Raw genomic sequence first — 20,432 nt, 5'->3', positions numbered from 1 at the left:
AATGAGAAGTAATAAGCTGCCATTTTTTTATTATGATTTAAAAATAATATTTAAAAAATGAAAGCCTACAGTGAAAGCAAGTTGTAACTTCTTTTTGTTTGTAGATAAGATGGTGCACTTGAAATATGCCTAGTCATATAATAGTTGCTGTTTCTGGAGTCAACGTTATATACCTGTTACAAATTACAATATAACTTAAACATGAAAGCCTATATTTTTGTTTTATTTTATTTCGAATAATATAAGCGTATAGCCCAATGATAATTTTAACGCGTATGTCCACATCACCACAATGATTTTTTCTATATGCTTTGATTTTTTCTTGAACGTGCATGCTTGGATTCAACAAACACAGCAACGAAGATTGGCAAATAGGATCGTTGATGGTAGCATGAAGTGAAAAAAAAGTTACACCAAAAAAAATGAAGTAAACAAAAGAGAGAGGAATAATAATAATAATAATAATAATAATAATAATCACATCTAGATATTTTTATGTGAAGTTAATAAATAAAAAATATTAAATAATTTAATCTAATATATTAGATTATCTAATAATTTTTAATTAACAATTTTAGATAAAAAGATGTGAATTTTCACAAAATAATAATCAGTATACCCAACTCTAAACAACGAGGAGTACATGAGTGGGGAAGGAAGCGAGGGCCACGAGGGTGGTGGTGGCACTTAGAGGGAATAGAATATGCTAATAAGATAATAATATTGCCCAATATAATGTAGTAATTACATAAGTCAAGTTTACCGAAAATAACATATTTGAGTAATTACATTCTTTACAAGTACAAGAAATAATTCGTGCTACTATTAGCCGTTGTTGGTGATTTATAATCCGTGGCAATGGCACGGTGGATGGAGACACTTGTCCTACCATAGGTGGGTCCAGTGGTGCGCACCTGTGTGTGTTAGTAAACGACAAAGAGAGGAAGAGAGAAGGGTGAGGGAGAAGAGGCACGTGAGTGAGCCACGTCATGTGAGAGAAGGGGGGAACAGTGGTGTGGGTTGGATCGCTTTCAGATTTGAATGACCCATAAACGACAGGTCAGTTGAGAAAGGAGAGCACATGCCCCCACTAACTTACTCCTTCTCCTCCCTCTCTTCTTTTCTTTTTTCCTTTTGTTTTTGCTTTTTTGATCGTTGCATCTTGGTGGGTCCCTTACCCACCCCCACGTGACACCGTCACGAGAAAGAAAGCGACACACAGTGAAGAGAGAGAAACAGAAGCCACCGCCATCAAATCCCATCCACCTTCTTCATCTCCACGTGCTTTCACGTACGCTTGTATTCACTTAATTTTCCTTTCCCATAATATCCCTCCTAATCTAATTGCCCATAACACATTCCTTGCCTATTTTCCAACCCTAAACTATAAACTATTAAACTATACCGCTATTAATATATTCCTCACATTAATTAATTATCACTCCAACCCCTTCTTTCATATCAAAATCAGCCGAGGTGCCCACACCTCAAAGCAGCAACTTTAATCCCAATTCTTTTCTTCTTTTTCTTATTTAATTATTATAATTCGTTATGGTCTTGGTTTAATTATTGCCTCTTCGAGTGATCCACTTATTTTTTTTCCCTTGGGACAGGGGGTGATCCACTTGTTTTTATTGGCCCTTTTGTATTTCTTTCATTGGATTAGTCATTTGGCTGTTCGGCTCTTATCAATGATCAATTGAAAGTTTGAAACATATGTTCTTGCACCGCAAGGCTTGGTTGAGTGGCAATTATATTTGCCTTGCTCTAAGGTGCACCGGGTTCAAATCCCAGCTGAGGCTGGTTGTGGTTTAAAGAACCCATAGTATCCATGGTAGTGTGTGTGAGTGTGTTGTGTGGGTGTGTGAAATATGGGTGTAATGTCTAGGATTGGGGGCTGTCCAATCCGTTTGACCAAAAAAAAAAAAAAAAAAAAAAAACATATGTTCTTATTAGAAGAAGAGTACTATTTATTATTTAATTCACTTTAATTTTTGTACATTTTTAATAAAAAATTATACTAATACCTAACTATCTATTTATATATAAGTAAAATTGATTAACTCTCTTCCGTGATCCAACAAAAAAAAAAATTAATTTTTTTATTTCTTGTATGACTATAAAAAGTTATAATCAACATAGTTTAATTGTAAAATTTTGTATAGACAGTTAGACACCGGATCTTTTTTGTCATATTTTATTTTTTAAAAAAGAAGTTTGACACAAAATTAATGATCTTTATACTACTTCTTTTATATATCTTATTTTAAAAGAACTATTATGCACACCAAAATAAATCTTAATTACAAAAAAATTGTTGAAAATTTTGATAAAATCGATAAATATGTTAAATTAATCTAATTTTTTATTGGAAATTTAGTTAAATTAAATTTTAAAAATTTTAAAAATATATACTTATTTAAAAATATATTATTTATATTTAATTTAATTATAAATTAAATCCTAAATGTGTAAATCTTTAATTTTAATGTTGAATAATATATATTGGATTTTTAGAAAGAATGAAGAAGGTCATAATAGGTAATTGAGGCGGAAAAAGGAGATGAGGTAAGGTAACGAGTGCAACAGCAGTTAACGAGGGACGACGGCGTGAAGGGAACAGAATGACAAATAGAAAAGAGGGGGCGCCGAATGCCGCAAGTCGCAACAGAAAACAAAAGAAGGAAGAGAGAGAAGAAAGAGAAGGTCCCCACCGCACGCGAACTGAAACGGCAGTGGATGATTGCACGTGAGTACCTACTTGGTCACGTGCCCTACAGACAATGCTCCCGTATTTATGACAACAAACCCTACGTACCTAGTCCCCTACCCCCCACAACCCACTCTTTCCTTTACCTCATTGCATAGTAATACAATTTTCACATGCCTTGTTCCATAGCTTGCCCCCTTCTTCTCTATTTCTCTTTCATTCATCTCTCTCCCTCCTTGCATTATCTACGTACTTCTTTTTTAACATAATTATTTTTGTTCCCTACACTTGTCTTGTAGTCTTATATTCCTTTTAGTTATTAAATTCTAACATATATCATTTACCTATGGGCTATAGATGGTTTCTTTTTAAATAAATAAAATAAATATTAAAACTACACTAATAAAAACTAGCAGAAATTAATTTGTAAATAGATTAGAAAATGGTGAATTGGTAAAAAATAGATAAATAGTGTGTTGTGTATAAATGTAGAGCTGGCATTTGTCAGAGAACACAAAATGCAAATAACATTTTGACAGGGACGAAAAACAAGGAAGAGGAGTACGCTGCAAAACGCAGCCTGCGTTTGGCAGGCCCAGACAATCAAAGAACGAAATGTGGCTCTATGTCCCCCGCATGAAAACAGCTTCACTTTTGACCAGCTTTGGAGAAGGCAAAACGCAGGTTGCGTTTGTCAGCCTACCAAAGCAAATCGGAAGTTACGTTTGGCAGCCACCTTAGCTGCATGTGTGACACGCATCATAGAAGATGATAAATTTGTTTATATAAACGAAAACCAAACGCAGATAGGAGTAAGGGAGTGAAACGAGAGTAAAAGGAAAAAGCTGAAGAGGTGAAAGTGAAAAAGTGAAAGTGAAGAAGTGTGGAAGAAGTAGGAGAGAAGAAGAAGAACGGTAAAAGATTAAATAATGGTTCGTAATTTTACCAAACCGAAAGAACACATTATTGAATATCTTGATCATCCTCAATGGATAAATATTTTTTTTTATTTTGATAATGTTATTGTTAATTTTAATATTATTATTATTGTTATTATTATTATTGTGATTATTGTAACTGTTGTTGCTATTATTATTAATGTTGTTATTGTTATTGTTATTATTATTATTATTAATATAATTATTTTTTAGTAATAAAAAATACTGTGTAATAAATTTTTTATTATCTTTAATAAATTTGTTATTATTTTTTAATTATTTATTTATATTTTTTATCATACGACACTGTCTAATAAATTAAAAAAATAAATTGAAAGTTTGTTATTATTTTTAAATAATTTATTATTAATTATTATGATACGGTTGTGTAAATATATTATTAATATTTTTTAATAATAAGTTATTAATTTTTATAATAAAATATTAATATTTTTTAATAATAAATAAATAATACTGTGTAATAATAGTAATAAATTGTAATTGTTTTTTAATGGAAAGTAAATAATATTTAATAATTGTTTATTATTTATTAATAATTTATGATTATTTTTTAAGATAATAATAATAATAATAATAATGTATTATTATTATTATTATTATTATTATTATTATTATGCCTATGATATAAATAGTAGTTGTATTTTATCATAACGATATTATTATTATTATCATATCTATAATATGAATAATAATTATGTTTTGGTGTACCGGTAATCATGAAATAGTTATTATTATTATTATTATTATTATTATTATTATTATTATTATTATTATTATTATTATTATGTTGTTACTGTTATTATAATAATTATTTCTTAAGATAATAATAGTAGTAACAATACTGTTTAATTAGCGTATTATTATTATTATTATTATTATTATTATTATTATTATTATTATTATTATGGAATACTGACTAACAGTTATTATTATTTTCTAGTAATAAATAATAAATAAATACTTATGATTTTTTAATAATTTATTATTATGTTTTAAGATAATAATAATAATAATAATAATAATAATAATAATAATAATATTGTTAAGTTATTGTTGCTAATTTTTTTGAATAAATTATTAACTGATATTATGTAGAATTTAATAATTATTATTTTTCTATTTGCAGGCTACCAGGAATTTGTTGCCAAGGAAATTGGATCCGTCAGATACCTTTAACGAGGTAGCTGCAGCGACATTGGCATCGACTAGGTTTCAATACGTTTTGCGAGTAGGCGAAATGAGAGGTTATTCTGCACTACTGAGTGCTTTGGTGGAACGCTGGAGGCCGGAGACTCACACATTTCATCTTCCAGTCGGTGAAGTGACGGTGACGCTGGAAGATGTCAGCTATATTCTTGGTCTCCCGATTAATGGGGAGCCCGTTACGGGTAGAACAGACAGCAGTCACCAGTTCTTGGTGGAGAACTGCATTGCGTGTTTTGGTCGAGAGCCCGGTCCGCAAGATCACGTGTTGGAGAAGGTCAATATTGCTTGGGTCCGGCAGTGCAGAGACATCGAGCCGTGTGATACTCAGGAGTCTCTTGAGCGGTACGTCCGGGCGCACATTTTCTGCGTGCTCGGAACAATTATGTTTCCGGATAAGTCGATGACTTCATTGAACTCGAAGTTTCTACCGCTACTTCGTGATTTTCACCGGATTTCAGCATACAGTTGGGGGGCGGCCAGTCTGGCACACCTATACAGATCGTTGTGTCGTGCATCACGATACAACTGCAAGGAGATGGATGACCCACTGATACTGCTTTTTGTTTGGGCGTGGGAGCGTATGCCGCTCTTGGCACCTATACCCCGCGATCAGCTCGGCGATGATGGTATTCCACTTGCGCGACGGTATTGGCTTTTATCGTTATCGTTATTATCATTATTATTATTATTAATTTGTTACTCCTACTAATATTGTTATTCTGTTTTTTGTTAGGTGGAGTCATTGGCGCCGACATACTAGATATACATCATGGCGGCCTACTGCGCATTTCAGGCGAGGACTGGATGACATGGGAGTTGACGATGTAAGTTGTAACCATTCAGCCGATAAAAAGTTGACCGGACAAGGGCAGTTACAGGAAGGTTGCGTGCACCCTTCAGGACAGAATTTATGCACTCTACCAAGTTTGTCGTCATATGTCCCCAACGATGACCACCATCGAATGCCAACACCCATCTCTCAACACCGATCTCATCGCACCATTGAGTATATGCCTCACCTTGCTCTTTAAGCCTTTGGTAGTTTTTGTTGTACTCCTGCTCCGTCCTAGAATAGCCTGTTGAACAAACCATTTAATCAAAAGCAGTTGCCACAAATTTACTATGAATAGAACCATAACAGCAATTTGAAATACCTGTATTCACCACGAGTTTATGCAAATATGGAGCCTTGAACCTCCCTAAGAAGTTGGACCCGATGTGCCTGATGCAATACATGTGCCACGCCCTTGGTGGTGACCATGCACCGTTACTGCGAGCTATTGCAGCGTCAATGGAGGTATGGCGGTCATAAATAATACCCACACCATCAATGGTAACAACATATCTCCGCAAATTGGTTAGAAAAAACTCCCACGCGTCTGCTGTCTCGCCCTCGACAATCGCAAATGCAATAGGCACAATGTTTTGATTCCCATCTTGTGCAACCGCTACAAGAAGTGCTCCTTTATATTTTTCGTACAGGTGCGTGCCATCAACCTGCACCAGTGGCTTGCAGTGTCTGAATGCTACAATACACGGATAGAAGCTCCAAAAAACGCGGTGCAGAACTCTTACACCTTGAACCTCCTCACTCTCACGGTAAACGGGGAGCGTTTTAATTTGAACACGAGACCTTGGCATCTTCACTGTCATTGCTTTCAACCATACTGGAAGAGTCTGGTAAGAAACTTCCCAATCACCAAAAATTTTTGCGACAGCTTTCTGCTTTGTCAACCAAGCCTTACGGTAACTCACAGTATAGTTGAACTTGCCTTGAACTTCTGCAATAACAGACTTCACCTTTATCAAGGGGTCTGCTTGAACCAACGGCCTAATGGCATCTGCAATTGTGTCTGAGTCCAACTTGGCATGATCTTGTGAAATCGTGCCCATGGTGCACGTGTGCTTGCCATTGTATCTCCTGATCTCCCAACAAGCTTTTTTTTCGAATCAAGCTAGCTCGGATAAGCCAGTCGCACCCTGTACCATACCCCTTACATTTCGCATAGAATGTCTGCGGCTCAGACTCATACACAGTGTAATCAACTCCTCCAGAGATAGTGGAGCTTTTGATTGCAGATATCACCGACTCTCTCGAACCAAATTCCATTCCGACACTAAACTCGCCATCTTCCGCCACAACGTTGCCTTCACCTACGACATGCGCACCGCCATCAGTCAGACAAGGCAAATAAAATAAGCACTATAGAAAACTTCAGTTAATAATTATGACATACCTGTATTCGCATACTCAGAAAATTCTGGAGCATGCATGGCTTCGAGATCTAGAGTCCGCATAAAAGACGGAATACCAAATGGGTGCTGGCTTACAATCGCATTTGCTTCATCTTGCACCGCCGGATTGCCTGCCAAGTCTCCGTCATCATTTTCTTCATCGACTTCATAGTTAGCTTCGAATTCGTCTTCACTGTCATTATTATCTTCTTTCCAATCTATATCCCCGAGCTCATCAACATTGATCTCGTCGTCGACCATACTCATCCCCGACTGCTGTTCAAACTCAACGTACAGCTCTATCATCAGCACGTGAGATCGGGTTTGTTGATAAATATACAACATCTGCTACATACTGGCATCGTCAGTGATGGGCATTATTTGAAACTGTATTAACCCACCAAATACTTGCACATGACTTCTGTATAAAAGATTGCTCATCATTTTCAAAATGTGGCTTTGAATGTTATTACAAAGACCATTTTGCAACTCGACAAAACCCATGGTACATGGAATGGCAAATGACAACGGACATTCACAAACAAAAGTCACTCTTTCATGTGTGTTTGTTACAACCTCACCGTTATAATATACTCGCAAGTTTGCAACACCTTCCATAACTTCAGCCTTAACTAACTCTATTTTTTTTGACACAGTTATCTGCCAAAAAAATACCCCACTAAAGACTTTATGCAAGAAAAAACAAGAGGAGAAGTGAAGATGAAGATGAACATCACCGGACTTCATATTTATAGGCAAACTTGTGGATTTAAATATTATTTTGTGTACAAAATGCAACCTGCGTTTTGGGGCTTCCAAGAAAAAATTTCTGACCCTAACAAAACGCAACCTGCATTTTGTGGGCTTCAAAAAATTTTTTCTTTTTCTAACATAGTAAAACGCAACTTGCGTTTAGTATTAAACCAAAAAAAAAAAGAAAAACCAAAACGTAAGCTACGTTTGGTATATTTCAAAATTCAAAAAAAATAAATAAACACAAAACGTAACTTACGTTTTGTCACTGACTCATAGCAGTGCAATATTTTGCTATGCCTCCATTTCATGGTGTTATTCCATGAGCTTCTCCATTTGCAAAAAAATGAGCCAAAAACTAGATATGTTTGTGGGTCGGGTTGAGTCCGGTTTAATTATATCTAGACTCGATCTCAAAAGATTTTCGAGTCTATTTTAATCTGACCTAAAATAAATCAGATTAAATCGGATCAATTCGATGTAAAATTAGTATATATAAATTTGTGAATTTTATATATTAAAATAATAAAATTTTATTTTTAAAATTTAAATTTAACAAATGTTATATCATATTTATATCAAAATAAATTATTTTAAAGCAAAAATAATGCTATATAATATAAAAAATATTAATTGAAGTATAAAAGTATAATATCATATTACTAATTTTACTCTAAAATATATATTTTTAATGTAAAAAACAACTTCGGTCCAGATCGAGTGACCCGAAAATAACACCGAGTAAAAATGACAAACCCGAACCTAACAAAATATATCTCGGGTCCAGATTGGGTTTCGGATAGGGCCAAGTCTTGAACAACCCTAATAGACATACTAGAATTTTATATATGTGTATACACTTTATTACATATTTTGTCCTTAGCATGAATGAATTAGTTATTAACGTATTTCGTTCTTGTGATAAACGAGATAAGAAACGAAAGATTAGCAATTATCAAGTCTGCAGATGAGATAAGACACCACAATCCTTATAAACGTATCTCATATATGCTAGGACAAAATACATTCATAACTAATGTGTCCACGTTGAGAACGAGATACATGTTTTACATATTGGATAATAATTTTTAACTATATAAATATACCTACTATAAGCATAATAAAGTCCAATAATACAAATAAACATAGTCTCAAATTATACATTCAATATAATCATGAACTATAAACATAGTTTCAAATTATACATTTAATATAAAGTTGAGATACAAATATGCATAATACACTTTTTTAATAGATAATAATGAACTATGGGAGGCGATGGGGAGGCTGATGATGTAGATGACCAATTGTGTCGCATGTTAGCGGTCGAATCTAACGGGTAGGCCTCTGAAGTTACGGTGGTGAAGGTGCCACATAAGACTGTGCTGGAGAATCCTGTAAAAACGACGAAAGTGGTGGATATAACTATGGTTGTGGATACTAATAATACTACGAGTACCCAAACGATTGTTGAGAATACTGTGAATCTGTTATCCAACCATAGTCTACTGAAGGTGGCGTGGCATATAGTACCCCTAGTTGTGATTATCCTCAATAACTATGTCCAACTTAGGGAGGAGACACATAAATCGGTATCTACGCTGAATAACCCAAATGGAGGGGAAAAAAGATGTGGTGGTGGTGGTATTGCTACTGATGAGGTCCTGGTTGTTGCATCACAATGCTGGATATATCGGTCTGCCAACTTCTGTACTATAGTAGTATTTGCGTATGCAATGTTCCAGATGTGATCTAGGTTTATCTCCCTCTCCTGGCTGACGCCATATGGTGTGCTAGGAATGACATATTATGTATCTATCAGAGTGTGCTGGTGCGACAAATTGCTGATCTGGTGGTGGCAATGATGGTAGTGGTAAGTCACCAAAAATGTAGTAGAACAAGTTATTTCCAAACTCCGCGTCCAACCTCTTTCTCTGCTTTTCGTCCATATGACTTTGCTTGACTGCTCTTTGTTGTCTAGCATCTGATCCATTAGCCTTTCCACCACCTGCACTCCTCGGCTCTCTATCACCTGCTCCCACCTTCAACTTTCTTTGTCTAGCTTGACTTCTTTGCTTTAGGACGGGTGTATCCGGTGGAAGCTGCATGGCATCGAGAGGCTACATAGTTGTCAATTGAAAGTCATTAGAGAGTGGTGCAACTCTAGAGTAAACAAGCATGTTGCCCTGTGACAGGAATCGAACCCTACACGCACCCATCCCCAATCTATGTACTCACGGCTGGGCCTCATATCCGCCTAAACTATACACACTCACTCTTATTAGTAACTAGACGTAAGCGAGAAATATAAGAGTTATTGAAGTTAACAACTATAAATGTCGTATCTCATGTAACTGAATTATGTCCAACCTATGGCATTGGTTGCTGCAGTGGCATGACTCACAATAGTTTTGCTACCCAATTCCAAGTCGGCTTTGGTGGTGCGTCTAAAAATCCCACATGCAACTACTAACATGGTTTTTATCTGTACGCAACTCAAGATAGTATGCCACATTTTGTAGTGTGGTGGAACACTTGTCCCATGGTAGGTGAAATGTGTGCATTTTCGAACGTCATCTCTCCACAAATACGGATATCAGGGTGTTGTCAAAATAAAAGTTTCTGAGTCTTGCCAGATGCTCAAATCTAGCCTTTCTCAGATATGACAACAGAATATCTGGAGGAGTCGTGGTGTGAGAAATTTGCCTAAGATAAAACATCCTCATCAGCTACAAACATATGAAATAACTAATGAATTTGATTTCTCTAAAAAAAGTAAAAAAAATAGTAAAAAAATAGTAAAAATAATAATATAAATTAAATAACATAAATTAAACCAAATACTATGAATTACTAAAATATAAAACAAATACAAAAAATACTAAATATTTCAAACTTTTCAGCCTAAAAACAATAATATAAATACCTAAACCAAACACCAATCAATATTATCTGATAATCTAAAGCAGTGCAACTAACAAAATGAGTCAAATAATAATAATATTAAAATAATCAACTAATTGAGTTGCCAACTTTACAGTCGAGCACTGCGACAATGTGTATAATTGCATTCAATTGGTTGATGTCCAAGACTCGTGCTTGCTATGTTATCATCAACGAAGAAATCCAACGAGATATTCTCTAGAGAAAAATAAAGAGATATTTGGAAAAATATGGAAAATGAACTATTCTGCCAACGAATTATTATATATAGTTGAATTTAAACAGGCATCTCGTCTTTGATATGAACAAGTTAGTTATGAATGTATCTCGTTCTTGCTATAGACGAGTTAATTTTTTTAGACTAGATACACTGTTAATCTTTTATTACTTATCTTACATATTTCATAGACGAAATATGTTAATAACTAACTCGTCTATGTTGAGGACGAGATATGTAATATAGTGCATAATTGTAAATAAATAATCCTAATAATGTGTCGATTAATGTAATTTTAATATTTATTTTATTTATTTAAAAGATTCTGTAGATGCTCATTCCTATTTAATTTTAAAAAAAATGATTGATTTATTAGACGTCTTACCTTTGTTAGGAAAGAAAATTTAATTTTAATGTATTGTATGTATAAAATAAATTTATATAGACATTTAATTATATATTGTCACATCAATAAAAATAATTATTTTTTTTATTAAATACATAAATAATCATTCGAAAAAATAAATGTAATAAAATAATTATATAAAATATTTTTCACTCTTAATATATTAAAACTAAACTTATTACTAATATGGTTATACGACTTATTTAATAAAATTTTTATTTTTTAAAAATAACTTATTAAAATTACCTTTTGAAAAGATAATTTCGATTGAGAATATGACTATAATTATTTTTATAAATGTGAGTAAAATAATAATCTTTTGAGTAAAGTATCGTTTTTGTTCCTAACGTTTGGGATAAATTCTATTTGTGTCTCTAACGTTTAAATCGTCCTATTTGTATTCCTAACGTTTGTAAAAGTGATTCAATATTATCCTGCCGTCAATTACACATCATGAGCGCTTTAGTTTGAGTTTTAAAAATCTTTTATTAAAGTTAGAATACAAATGTTTGGGATATAATCGATGATCTACTCCGAAAAATAGCTCATCAAATATTGAAACTAATTCCTACAACATTTACATAATTCACTTTTCTAGGGTCATAATTGAATCTAAACACAAATAGTGGGTATAATATTAAAATCGAACACATTCAAGTGAGACTTAATTGAGAATGAATATATCTAAATGAGAATAATTGAAAAATATAACTTGATTTGTTAGTATAATTGATAGTATGATAACATTGAATCACTTTTATAAACGTTAAAGATACAAATATGACGATTTAAACGTTAGGGACACAAATAGGATTTACCCCAAACATTGGAGACAAAAACAATACTTTACTCTAATCTTTTTTACGAAATGAAATTAATTTCCAACATAATTACAAAATATTGAGCATAGTTAAAATTTTCTTATAATTAATAAATTAAAACTATTTTATATATTATTAACTATTTGATATGAAGTCAATAATCGTTTCTTGGATTTTACCCGTAGCTACCAACCATTTAGAAAATAATACAAGAAAATAAAATTTAAAATAGTTAATCTTGTATATTAAAATATTTTTTAATAATCAATTAATGAAGAGGATGCTGTCAAGGTTGGAGAGTATCCCCCTGGAGGAATGCTGCCGTATTCGCAAGCATATAGCCAAATATGGAGGGTGTTGTTTCCTCTACATCTTTGCTTCTTCCTTTTCTTTTTCTTTTTTCCTTTCAACCAACGGAAAATAATCTCGTTATTTTGGTGGACTATAATGCATAGTACCAACTTCACAACTTGTGCGAATTTACGATTTTAACATGAACTTTATGCTAATAACCACTTGATGAAGAAGAAGTAATTTTATGGTGGTTAATTAATTGGTTATAGATATCTTCACTTGATGAATGATGAGCGAACTTTATTTGTGCTTTTTATATTTAACAAAGAAATAGAAGAAAAGTGTTATGCTAAGATAAGAGAGAGAGAGAGAGAGAAAGATGAAGAAGGGAATGAAGTTCAATTAACGTAATATGGTAGGGCCCGTAACCATGTAGGGTGAGTTGGCCACGTGAACTATGAAAGGTAGGCTAACATTTTTAATCACGTGATGCGATGCGGATTCTACGGAGAAACCGCCACGTGTCCCTCCAATTAAGACGTACAGCAACCCTAAAACCATTTACTATTCCGTTTGCCTTTGGGCATAACTCACAGTTAATATAATTCTTTAATAAATCACATTGAGTGTATTATTTGTAGTCATTCTTATATATACATGATATTATAAAATATGATTTTCCATTATATAATTTTTAAATGGAAAAAAATATATAAGAAAAAGATGTATCATAAACCAATTAAATAAAAAATATATTCTTATAATAAATAGTAACACCTTAATCTATATGATATATGATACATACATAACTATTGATACAAATTCAAAATACAACGAGATACAAAATATATGAATACATAAATTTTAAATTTTTACGAGTTATATGAATACGACATATTTATAAAATATAAAATATTTTTTAATTAAATAAAATATTTAAAATAATTTTTTATTTTAATACATAATAATATATATTAAATTTAAATTTATTTTAAAAATAATTATTAAAAATAAAATTAAACATATTAATATTTAGTAATATTTAGATATATTTAAATATATTTTAAAAAATATTTTTTTATTAAAATATAATTAAATATAAAATATATATATATATTAAATAAATATCAGATAAACGTCATATTCAAAATGTATTTGACAACTCATCTAAGTATCGGTCTTTGATAGAATATGATGGATTGTTATTTCTTAAATGATAATAAAAAATGGAACGCCAAATAAAGCTACAAAAGTGTGCTTTATATAACTTGCAGATGTTGTAAACTAAAGTGTGCGTGAGTGGCAATTAGATTAGATTAATAGCGAGAATGTCTCTATTTGGATTATGACTTGTTCAGATCATCAAAGAGGATAGAAAATAAAAGAGTGTAGTGAGATGAGTGAAGAATTATTGATAATTACACACACCAGCACTTAAATGGATTTGTTAACTGATCCCTAAACTGATTCCTTGGCAAAGGAATGTCACCACCTTCCTCAGCCAGCACATGGAATAACTATAAAATATACATACTACAATTTATTTGTTATTACCAAAGCACTAATATGTGTTAATATTAGGCTATGGATTCACGCTTCTTTAAATCATTGTACAATGCATGTTATAGAAGTTTCATTATAATCATTAAAGTCAACCTTTTTTTATGCACACAGTCTTCATGTAATAAATTAGGTTTTTTTTTCCCTTCTGATTTCTTATCCATTACTAATAAACTGTATTTGTATAAAATTAAATATATATATAGTTTAATTTATTTTTAATATATATTTTATATTATTGATTGATTTTAGTAGATATTAATGGTTTATTTAACAGGTATTATTGTGTTTGTTTAGTTATTTTTTATTAAATTTAAAAAATTAATTTTATATTTTTATTTTTAAAATTATAAATTTAATATTAATAATCAAAAATAAATTATAAAAAATTAAATATCTTAAGTTATTTAACATGTGAATTATATAAAATAAATAATTTTGAATTAAAAAAATTTAAAATATTAAATTGTTATTATATGTAATAAAATTAATATAAAAATTTACTAATATTATTTAAAGATTAATTATTTATAAATGTTATTAAATTTATTTATTTTTTTAATCCTATTTAAGTGGAAACAAGTTTAAAAATTTATATCCAAAATATTTTTTGTCTTCATCCATAATTCTAATAGATAAAAAATGTATTTCTTCAATCTTATCTTGAACATCTTTAATTTTATTTTTTTTTAAATTATTAATTTTTATTTTGATTATATCATCTTATCATATCATACACTATTCTTTTTTCTTATCATTCTTTATACATGTATAATTATTATTGGCTCACCGTCACTATTATTTTGTCTTATTTTATTCTCATTTCTTATTTTCTTCTTCTATTCATTCCAATCGCAATTAATTACTATCATATTATTATCGCAACTTGAATTTTTGTTTATCACTTTGATCCATAACTATTCATTATGTTAACTTTTGAGTTATTGAAGATTTGCTAAAAGAATTTTTTTTTTGTTTGGTTTAGCTATCTAGACGTATAACTATTATATAGATACTTATTATTTTTCACACATGACTGTTAAGTCATATTTTATTTCTTTAAGAAAAAAATTAAGGTATAAAACATTCAAAATTTTTGTTCATCAAATTATTAAAATTTGTCGACCATTATAAAAAACATAATATCAAATATATTATATCTTCTTAAAAGAGTATATTATATAGATACTACTATTTTAGCTACTATTAACATGTACAATTAATCTAGAAAAAAGTTTACATTATTGAGTGCCTCTCCTATTCTCAACACTATTTGTAATAATTCTTAATATTTTTCTAGATCTAGTATGTCAACTTCTATGTCTCTAAATAATAAAATTTTTAAGGTTTTCTTAAAATTTTATTTAATTTCAAAACAAAATAGCAATTACAATATTATTTTTAGAAAATTAATTTTTATATTTTAAATTATAAATTTGAGATAAAATATAAAAAATTAATAATAAAAATTATTAATAAATAAAATTTTATAAGTTATTTAGTCATTTTAATGTGTAGAATAATAAAATTTAAATTAATTTAAGTATAATACTAAAATCATTACGTTGTTATCATGTATAACAATCAAGATAAAAATTTATAAATGTTTGTAAATTTATTTATTTTCTCAATTTTATTTAATTTGAAACATATATAAAAATTTAAATTTAAAGAATTTTTCTTTTTGCATGATTTTAATTGCTAAAAATTGTTTATTCTATTTTTTATTCAATATCTTAAATCATCTTTAGTTTTTGTTCATATTCTGATCCAATACAATGGTCAGGCCCAATTAAGCCGAAAAGGTCCAATCCAAAGGGTTGGCCTTCACTAATCCATCCGACCTCTTCCAAGAGGTCGGATTCGACATAAGCTAGCAAGTAACACTTATTCAAATAACTAACAGCCTCCTAGAATCTCTCACCCACTTCTAGAAGGTAGATCTCAACAACCTTAAGATAAAGGAACGATTATCCACCATCAGAAGTGGAACTACTTCAGCGGTGGTTATTGGTCCATCATCTATAAATACACTGATACACTCAGGTAAACCTAAGTTCCAATACATTCCAAACCTGCTTAGCCCCTTGCTGACTTAGGCATCGGAGTGTCTTGCAGGTACCACCCCTCTCCTATTCAAGCATACAAACAACTCGTAAGGTGGCTCACGAATGCGAACCAGTCTAAAGCCCCCTCTTTCCAACGTTTGGGCCACATATTCAAGCCCAATTAGTCCGGTTTCAGGTAATCTCTGGAACATTGGCGACCAGCATGAAGACGGACACACCGCATCTGAGTCTGAACAGGAGCATCAGGACGCGGTCAACAACGACAGAGCGATAATATCCCTACAAGGAACGAAAGGACAGCATGGCGAGGGTCCCTCGAATATCAAGAGAACAAAAAGAATCTTCTCTGAAGTTCATCAGCCCGGAAAAGATGGACAACCTCACTCAGCTGACCTAATGGGATTATTACATGGTCACCAAGGTCAACCCGAGCAACTAGAACAGGGCTGGAATGACAGCGTGAAGCGGAACGAAGCCTAAGGAGGGAGATCGAGCGACGAAGAGAGCTTGAAGAAAAGCTCTCAAGGCTAGACTCCAATCTCCGAAATAAGGATTCCCGTAGAGATCGAGAAGACAGCCCATCGGGAGAAGAAGACCCATTCATTGAAGATATCATGAGGGCTAAAGTTTTCAGAAACTTTAAAAGCCCTGATATGGACCTGTATGATGGGAAGACAGACCCGAAGCATCACCTCAATAATTTTAAAAGTCGGATGTACTTAGCCGACGCGTCGAACGCCACTCGTTGTAAGGCTTTTCCGACAACTCTAACAAAGGCGGCCATGAAGTGGTTTGATGGCCTCCCCCCCCAAGTCGGTGACCAGCTTCGACAACCTCTCGTGCAAGTTTCTTGTGTGATTTTCAATTCAGAAAGACAAAGTCAAGCACGCTCCTAGCCTCTTAAGAGTCAAACAGGAGGTCAGAGAACCGCTGAGAGACTACATGGAAAGGTTCAACAAAGCGTGCTTGAAAATTCAAGACTTACCCATTGAAGCAGTGATAATGGGCTTAGTCAATATACTCCGAGAATGACCTTTCTCCCAGTCCATCTCAAAGAGACACCCGACTTCTTTAAGTGATGTACAAGAACGAGTTGAGAAATACATCAATATGAAGGAAAACTCCAGGTTACGAGAACCGAGTTGGCGGATAGGGAATCCCCACCAATCAAAAGAAAAAGATAAGGAGCCCAAGAAAAAGGAAGAAGTCGGATCTGAAAGGCCTAGAAGATATCACTCTTACACTCCTTTACGAGTTTCCCTAGTGGACGTCTACAGGAAAATTTGCCATACTGAAAAGCTTCCTCCTCCACGACCTATTAAGAACAAGAAGGGGGGGTCGTAGTGAATACTATGAATATTACAAGCTGTATGGACACTCTACTAATGATTGCTACGACCTAAAAAATATGACAGAAAAGCTGGCCAAGGAAGGTCTGCTAGACAGATATCTCATGCAAAGGTCAGACAATCATGGAAAAAGAAAAAGAGACGATGAAGGTCACGGACGAAGAAGTCCACCTCCACAGACCCCAGAATGACATATCCATATGATATCAGGAGAATTTGCAGGAGGAGGGTTGACCAAATCATCTCAAAAAAAGGTATTTGAAGGAAGTCTATTAAGTCGGGAATGAAGGGCCCAACCTCCCAACCATTTCTTTTACCAAGGAAGACGGACAAGGTATTGTGCTCGGGCATGACGACCCGGTAGTAATCACTATGATTCTTGCCAATACTCATCTACACAGAACTCTGGTGGATCAAGGGAGTTCAGCTGACATCTTGTTCAAACCAGCATTTGACAAGTTGGGATTGGACGACAAAGAGCTAAGGGCCTACCCCGATACCTTCTTTGGATTAGGGGACACTCCCATTAAGCCACTAGACTTCGTTCCCCTACACACAAATTTTGGAAAGGGTATGAAATCTAAGACCTTAAGCATCGACTTTATTGTCGTTGATGTAGCTTCTGCCTACAACACCCTGATAGGCAAAACAACCTTAAATCGGGTTGGAGCTGTAGTTTCTACACCCCACATTTGCTTGAAGTTCCCAACGCCGGAAGGGATTGCCACCATCAGAGGAGATCAGAAGCTGGCAAGAAAGTGTTATAACGAAAGCCTAAACCTGAGAGTTAAAGGCAAAGAAGTTAATGCCATTGACCTCGGAAGAGTCTGAGTTAAGGAAGAGCTACGGCCACAGCCCGGAGAAAAAACCAAAGAGGTGTAGATCAGATAAGAGGTCGGGAAGAACACCAACATAGGAGCCAAGTTAGCAGAAGATCTGAAGAGGAAGCTGGTACAGCTCCTACAAGAGAATTCCGATCTCTTTGCATGGAAAGCTTCCGACATGCCTGGAATAGACCCCGAACTAATGTGACATAGATTAGCTGTTTATCTGGGATCCCGACCTGTTCAGCAAAGAAGACGGAAGCTAGGACCTGAACGAGCTCAAGTGGTCAAAGAGTAAGTGCAAACCCTGCTTGAGGCGGGCTTTATTAGAGAAGTCAAGTATCCGGCCTGGCTGGCAAACATGGAGTTGGTCAAAAAATAAAATGGCAAGTGAAGAATGTGCGTTGACTACACCGACCTTAACAGGACTTGCCCTAAAGGCCTATATCCTCTACCAAACAATGATACCCTAGTGAATTCCAGTTCGGGTATCAATATTTGTCGTTCATGGATGCCTACTCGGGATATAACCAAATCCCAATGTATAAGTCGGACCAAGAGAAGATATCATTCATCACGCCCAGAGCTAAATATTGCTACGTGGTCATGCCATTTGGATTAAAAAATGCAGGGGCCACATACCAAAGGCTGATGAATAAGGTGTTTGCACCTCATCTGGGAGAACTAATGGAGGTATATATAGACGACATGCTGGTAAAGACCAAAGATGACGCCAGCCTCCTGAATGATCTCTCGCAAGTCTTCAACACCATAAGATTGCACGGGATGAGATTGAATCCCGATAAGTGCACCTTTGCAGTGGAGGCTGAAAAATTCATAGGATTCATGCTAATACAAAGCGGGATTGAAGCTAACCCCAATAAGTGTAAAGCGATCTTGGAAATGAAGAACCCGACCTGTTTAAGGGAAGTCCAGCAGCTAAACGGCCGACTTGAAGCTCTATCCAGATTCTTGGCAGGATCAGCATTAAGATCCCTACCACTATTTTTTTCTACTAAGAAAAGGATGTCAGTTCGAATGGATTCCGAAATGCGAAGAGGCATTCCTAGAGTTCAAAAGGTACTTGAGCCAACCTCCCATTCTTTTCCGGCCAAAAGCAGGAGATGAGGTCGGGCAGCATCTTGTCTACTTTACAAGCAAGGTGTTACAAGGCCCTGAACTAAAGTATCAAAAACTTGAAAAGTTCGCATATGCCTTGATAATAGAATCTAGAAGGCTTCGGCCTTATTTTCAATCTCATGCGATCAGAGTACGAACGAACCAGCCCATGAAGCAAATCCTTCAAAAAAATAGATATTACGGGAAGAATGGTTCAATGGACGATAGAGCTATCCGAGTTCGATTTGAAATACGAAACTCGGACAGCCATCAAAGCCCAATGTCTCACCGACTTCGTGGCTGAATACGTAGGGGATCAAGAGGAGACCTCCACAATCTGGGAGTTGTATGTGGTTAGCTCCTCCAACAAAGTCAGAAGCGGTGTTGGCATAATATTGGTTAGCCAGGAAGGAATTCAAATAGAAGTCTCCTTGAAATTTGAGTTCCCAACCTCCAACAATCAGGCAGAATATGAAGCCCTAATTGTTGGACTAAAGCTAGCCAATAAAGTCAGAGCAACCAAAGTAATAGTCTTCAGCAACTCTCAAGTTGTGACTTCTCAAATTAATGGAGAGTATCAGGTTAAAGACCCAAACATGAAAAGGTACTTAGAGAAAACTATGGAGTACCTTAGGCGATTCTCTGAAACCGAGGTGAGACACATAACTCGGGAACTTAACAGCAGAGCAGACGCCCTTTCCAAGTTATCAAGTACCAAACCTGGGGGAAACAATAGAAGCCTGATCCAAGAAACTCTCCAAAAACCCTCAGTTACGAAGACAGGCACCAAGTTAGACATCTTAGAAGTTTTCGGATTAGACCTCGGATGGATGAATCTTCTAATTGAATGCTTAAAATTCGACATCCTACCCGAAGAACAAAAATAGGCCAAGAAGATCTGGAGGGAAGCACAAAACTACACTTTAGTAAGAAATGTCCTTTACAGAAGGGAGATATCTACACCATT

General features: G+C 33.9%; 3 protein-coding genes across 3 annotated transcripts; 2 read left to right on the top strand and 1 right to left on the bottom strand.

The window, feature by feature from the left end:
* Positions 1-4,906: 4,906 nt before the first annotated feature.
* On the top strand, positions 4,907-5,906 carry LOC148578446 (serine/threonine-protein phosphatase 7 long form homolog). The gene is made up of 2 exons (XM_088503050.1): positions 4,907-5,520; positions 5,609-5,906. Exons 1-2 carry the CDS (start codon positions 4,907-4,909, stop codon positions 5,904-5,906), a joined length of 912 nt encoding a protein of 303 aa, XP_088359176.1.
* Positions 5,907-5,922: 16 nt separating this feature from the next.
* Positions 5,923-6,528, bottom strand: LOC148578445 (uncharacterized; the record flags this gene model as incomplete). The annotated part of the gene is made up of 2 exons (XM_088503049.1): positions 6,030-6,528; positions 5,923-5,951 (listed from the first exon to the last, which is right to left on the bottom strand). Coding segments are annotated over exons 1-2 (528 nt in total), but the record flags the coding sequence as incomplete, so codon positions are not given.
* A 13,146-nt stretch (positions 6,529-19,674) lies between these two features.
* On the top strand, positions 19,675-20,352 carry LOC148578444 (uncharacterized). Its single transcript, XM_088503048.1, has one exon. The coding sequence runs from the start codon at positions 19,675-19,677 to the stop codon at positions 20,350-20,352; it is 678 nt and encodes a 225-aa protein (XP_088359174.1).
* The last annotated feature ends 80 nt before the right edge of the window (positions 20,353-20,432 follow it).

This window comes from Arachis ipaensis, chromosome B1 (genome assembly GCF_059453495.1).
Source record: "Arachis ipaensis isolate K30076 ecotype BB chromosome B1, ASM5945349v1, whole genome shotgun sequence".
In the NCBI taxonomy this organism is placed as follows: domain Eukaryota; kingdom Viridiplantae; phylum Streptophyta; class Magnoliopsida; order Fabales; family Fabaceae; genus Arachis; species Arachis ipaensis.
This window is presented reverse-complemented; position numbering and strand designations above follow the sequence as displayed.

Coding starts and splice junctions, on each gene's coding strand:
- LOC148578444 (XM_088503048.1), top strand. CDS start 19,675: ATGGTTCAATGGACGATAGAGCTATCCGAGTTCGATTTGAAATACGAA.
- LOC148578446 (XM_088503050.1), top strand. CDS start 4,907: ATGAGAGGTTATTCTGCACTACTGAGTGCTTTGGTGGAACGCTGGAGG. Junction 5,521..5,608: donor GGTATTCCACTTGCGCGACG/GTATTGGCTTTT, acceptor GTTTTTTGTTAG/GTGGAGTCATTGGCGCCGAC.